Source organism: Pinus tabuliformis, chromosome 7 (assembly GCF_031772625.1).
Source record: "Pinus tabuliformis cultivar Carrire ecotype Pingquan chromosome 7, CPIR1, whole genome shotgun sequence".
In the NCBI taxonomy this organism is placed as follows: Eukaryota; Viridiplantae; Streptophyta; class Pinopsida; order Pinales; family Pinaceae; genus Pinus; species Pinus tabuliformis.
Window position 1 is genome coordinate 698067407 of NC_142293.1, and position 4815 is coordinate 698072221.

A 4815-nucleotide genomic window follows, 5' to 3' on the forward strand; every position below is an offset into this window, starting at 1 on the left:
TTTTTAGAATATGTTCTCCATTTTCTTTAAGGCAATGCATGTTCTCTGCTCAAAGGATATGATGTAAGAATACAAAAACTTTCGCTTGACTTTCTGCGGGGAGCCTGAATCTGGTAATAAGACAACAAAATTGTCTCTTTATACCCATCTTCTATGTTCTTTGAAGCCGCTCTATAACTGTTTTGATACAAAACAATTTCGTTGTGTTCTTGTGAATGGGAGTGATATTGCTACATCTTCTGTAAAATGTTGACAATTTTTTTTAGTAATCGTCCACTTCAACGGCAACACTAGAGATCGCGGCAATTCTACAAGTCTCCAGTCCCCATGGACCACTGTTGGTTGCTTCCTATGTCACCCTCGATACAAAGAGAATTTACAGGCACTATTTTGATTTTTCCATTATTGAAGTGATTGGGTTTAAATTGTTTTATCTAAAAAAAAATTAAAGCTAAAGATAAAAGTCAAATTCAAATTTTTTAATTTGAAAAATACTTAAAATATTGATTTTTTTTTAATTTTAAAATTATAATTATTAATCAATTTTGTTAAAATTTTGAATTATTCATTTATACATCATTAATTACATAATTAAATTTTAACAATAATTATTTAGAAAATCTTAAAATACTGCTTAATTACTGCCAAATACATTTAGTTTGTAATTAGCTATTATTACTATATCTCATATATGAATCCTGCACATATTTTTTTACGTATTATTCTCTTATGGCTGCTTTGTCTCTGCAAATTACAGTTACCAAATAAACTATTTATAAGTACGTATTATTCTCTCATGGCTGCTTTGTCTCTGCAAATTCCAGTTGCCAGATAAACTATTTATAATTACTTATAAATTTTAATTGCTAAATATATTAATATACTTAATAATAATTTAGAAGATATTTTATATAATTATTTATATATTTCTGTGTGTATTAAAATAAAAAGATATATATACTGAATTTTACAATGGCCTACCAAGCATGTTTTGCTTAAAATGCAAGCTTCTTTGATTGCATAGGTCAATTCTGCATTTCAAACCAACCAAATACTAGGCTGTAAAATGCTGTCTGCAGGAGCAACAACGAAATGTGATATGTCAATTCTGTCTGGTCATGCAAGTCACACAATTCATGGCAGATATAAAACCTTTATGAATTAATATATTAAAATTTAAGGAACTATTAACTTAATTTCCATGCCACTAGACACCTATTACTGAAATGAAAAAGAATTGTGCGTTAAAGGCACGTTGTAGGAAGTAAATTTTAAATTTCAGATATTTTAGGATGGTCATGTGAGTGCTTGGGATTTTTAAAAGTAAATTTTTGAGCGAGAGGTTTAATTTACAATTTAATTTTATAATTTAGTTATTGATAAAATATTTTAATATAATTAATATTGTTATATATTTAAAAATATATTAATAATAAAAAATTATTTTAATATAAATATTTTATATTAATTGGAATGTTTATTTGGTTCTATATATTCTATTTAGGATTCAAAAATACAATTTAAACGATGAAAAATAACACGTTGTATTTTACATTGTAAAGAAGTTTTACTCATAAACAAATTTGATCGGAATTATGTTAGATGCGTACTTAAGATGAATCTTTTTATTAAAAATGAAGTAGATTTAAATTTTAAGATATTTCATAATTGTTGAGTAAAAAATGTTTAGACATTTTTTTGAAAAAAAACTTATTCTATTCTCTTAATAGATTCACATAATCTACATCAATAAAACTGCAGATGTGCCTACCAGGTTTTGGATTGATGGTGAATGGGTGTACTGTTAAGGCACTTCTTGCAATAGGTCACCCGTTCAAATCCCCCGTGGGTACTTAGATAGTATTATATAGAAAAAAGAAATAAAACTACAAATGTAATTTAAAAATCGATTATTAACCATCCAAATTTCTTTTATTTTATAGTACTAACGAGACATGCATATAATAAACAAAAATATGCTTTTTTGGAACAACTCCCCCCTCAAGAGTAAATCCAACCTTTAAATACACACAACTCATGCTTTCCGCTTCCTTTAACTCCAAGGATTGCTTGAGATCTGTTAGATTTCTTTTTACCGGTACAACGTCCATTTTATTTTTTTTATATTATGGATACAGATTTTTCCGGTTGGCCACTGCAGGTTGTGATAACCCCAGACTATGTAAATGTGAAAATCTACTGTGGTAAAAGACAGTAAAACAGTTGTTGTTATGTTTTTAAAAGAACAAAACTGTGACAAACTATTTTATTAAAGTAATTTAAATATTTTCTTTAAATGCTGGCAGCCTCTAGGAGGTGGATTGAAAAGAAAGTGATCAGTTATAATAACTGATGGAAACTACCTCCCAAAAACAGGAAAAGTCCTGGCTGTAGGGGGAAGCTCTGTGCTGTGTGGACAGGCAGAGGAGACCTTTTCCAAGAAGAGGAAAAAGGGAGAAAAACAAGAAAAGACTGGTTACGTCTGGTTAGGACCAGATAACCAAGCACAGAAGTGCAGAAATCTTGCTGAGGACTTGAGGTCTGCAAGATGGCTCGGGGGGAGACTTCCGTCTGAGAGATGGATCTCATGGCTGGGTGGAGAGCTTGAACAAAGAACAGGTGACTTGCTTGAGAAACTACTTCTGACTCGGGTGAATCAGGTACGTTTCCAAGTTGCCGAGTCCCTGACTGAAAATGAATATACAGTGAAACTTACAATAAGTAATCATGGATTATATTTAGTTTGCCTAAATACTGTTAATGTGCACACAGTGAATTTACAGGTAGGAAAATAAGGGTTATGGATCCTAATTCTAGATACTGTTATTATTTACAGTGAACTTACAGTAGGGTTCATTATCCCAAATACTGTTGCAAATGCTTAAACGACTGCACAGGTGTAGTTTTAAGCGAAAAGGGCAGCCTATAATTCGAGAGGCGTAACCAAGAATCTAGCCGAGTACTGGTCATATAATGAGGAGGGCAGTGGCCAAGTAAACCGACTAGTGGATAGGAAAACATCATAAATCAACCTCATCTGAAGGACAGAGGCGCTGTGTAGTGCCGAAACAGCAATAGTGAAAGAAACAAGTGCGAAGCCTTTAATTTAAACAAGCAGATATGTAACATGTTGACGGAACGAGTTTGGACGCTCGGGCCGGAGCAACGAGCATCGACTAAGGTCGATTAAACCCGTCAACGAGGAAGGAAAATAACCTCATAACGATCTTAGTATTGAATGTTAACATGAGCAGAAAACTAATAAGATATTTCGGATATAGAACTTATCGTAGAAACTGTGTAAATATAAAATCGATATCACATTTCATTCCTGTATCTCGGCAATATTACATTGCAGATGCTTACTGATGAGCAAGTAAAGAAAACAGAATCGAAAAACCCATTACGGAAAACTCTGTACATATTACTTAAGAGGAAACAGTCCTGTATACACATATATTCACGGCATTATATAAAGAAAAACAGATGCATAATAAGGTGATTCTGTTAACCGAGGGCATCTGGTCTGAGTCTAGCAGGACGGGAACAAGCACCACAACACCAGATGCATGCCTCGAAAACGGTAAACAAACCCTAAACAACTCTTGACTCTGCTACTATTAAGCTGAGCGGAACCGTGGTAAATAAACCAACCATTATTCACTATTCTAAGAAAACGATAAATACAGAATACATACATGGAGTGCGCAAGCAATTGTTACCCTGGCAATATAAATATTGTTACAGTTCACGATTATATAACAAAACCTAGTACCCAGGTGGTGAAATAGCGCATGAGTAACCACTGCGCATCCATTAATACAGAGAACCTCAAATAAAAGCTTAAATCCGACAGTCCAGGTCTGTGTTACGGCCGGACCCAATGTCTTGCAATACATAACAGAAAATATCAACCAAGTTACGCATGCCTCAGGGGCAGTATGATAAACAAACAAAATCGTATATGCGTGCTGTAGCACTTCATCATAAACAGAACTTAACCAGACCTCAAGAGGTACCGAATGCCACCGTGAGGGTTCTCTGTGGAGAGATACCTCGGCGTCGAAGCAAGGAAAACCTCACTCGAACAATGGTCTGCATCCAAGCCATAACATAATCCGCTCAAAACCTTAGACCTGGAACCCTCATATGCTGAGCAAAGCAGGTTAAGAGTGGAAGACTTACCGTGTCCGCCTAGGAGAATCAAGCCTTCGAGCTTAGCCTCTATGGCCGGCTGAGAAGTGGGTTGAACAACCCCAGCTGCACGCCCTGACCACCAAAGAAACAGAACCATCATGAGTCTCATCATAAGTGACCGAGGACTGTAATAATACTGTAAGTCTCCAAAGGAAAAACAAGGGGCAATACCTGTTGGGTGTGTCGATGTGCACCGTGCAGTCTTCAGAGGAGAGGAGGGATGCAAACAAACCGTTGGTGGTGTCGAACCCGGAGATAACATAGCAGCGGAGCTGGAGGAGCCGAAGAGACAAATGAACCCGGAGTCAACCAAAACGAGTTTTATATAATTGCTTAAACCCTCAGAAGCTTTCCAACCCTCCGATCCAGAAGAATCATCGTGACCGTCCATCCAAGGCGGGAAGGCATAGCGGAAACCCCGAGAAAGCCGTGACCGAGGTGTCACATGGCTGAAGGGACGGATCATGCCACCTGCTGTGGTGTGGGCCGAGGAAATTAAAGCGACGGGTGAGTTGGCACCTGCAGAGACTGCGGCCGGACCAACAAACCCCGTGTCGCATTAATACATTTGCCTAGTGGGGTAGACCAACGGCTGTCCATGCCTGTGTAAAACTCATA

At 36.2% G+C, this 4815-nt stretch overlaps 1 protein-coding gene across 2 annotated transcripts; it reads right to left on the bottom strand.

Annotated features, from left to right (window-relative positions):
- Positions 1–3724: 3724 nt before the first annotated feature.
- On the bottom strand, positions 3725–4517 carry LOC149249424 (uncharacterized). 2 transcript variants are annotated; one of them, XM_089456247.1, is made up of 3 exons: positions 4369–4517; positions 4186–4269; positions 3725–4095 (listed from the first exon to the last, which is right to left on the bottom strand). In XM_089456247.1, exons 1-3 carry the CDS (start codon positions 4457–4459, stop codon positions 3998–4000), a joined length of 273 nt encoding a protein of 90 aa, XP_089312373.1. In that variant the 5' UTR covers positions 4460–4517; the 3' UTR covers positions 3725–3997. The 2 variants fall into 2 exon arrangements, with proteins under 2 accessions (XP_089312373.1, XP_089312372.1); XM_089456246.1 differs by having other exon boundaries at positions 3725–4269; positions 4369–4516.
- Positions 4518–4815: the final 298 nt, after the last annotated feature.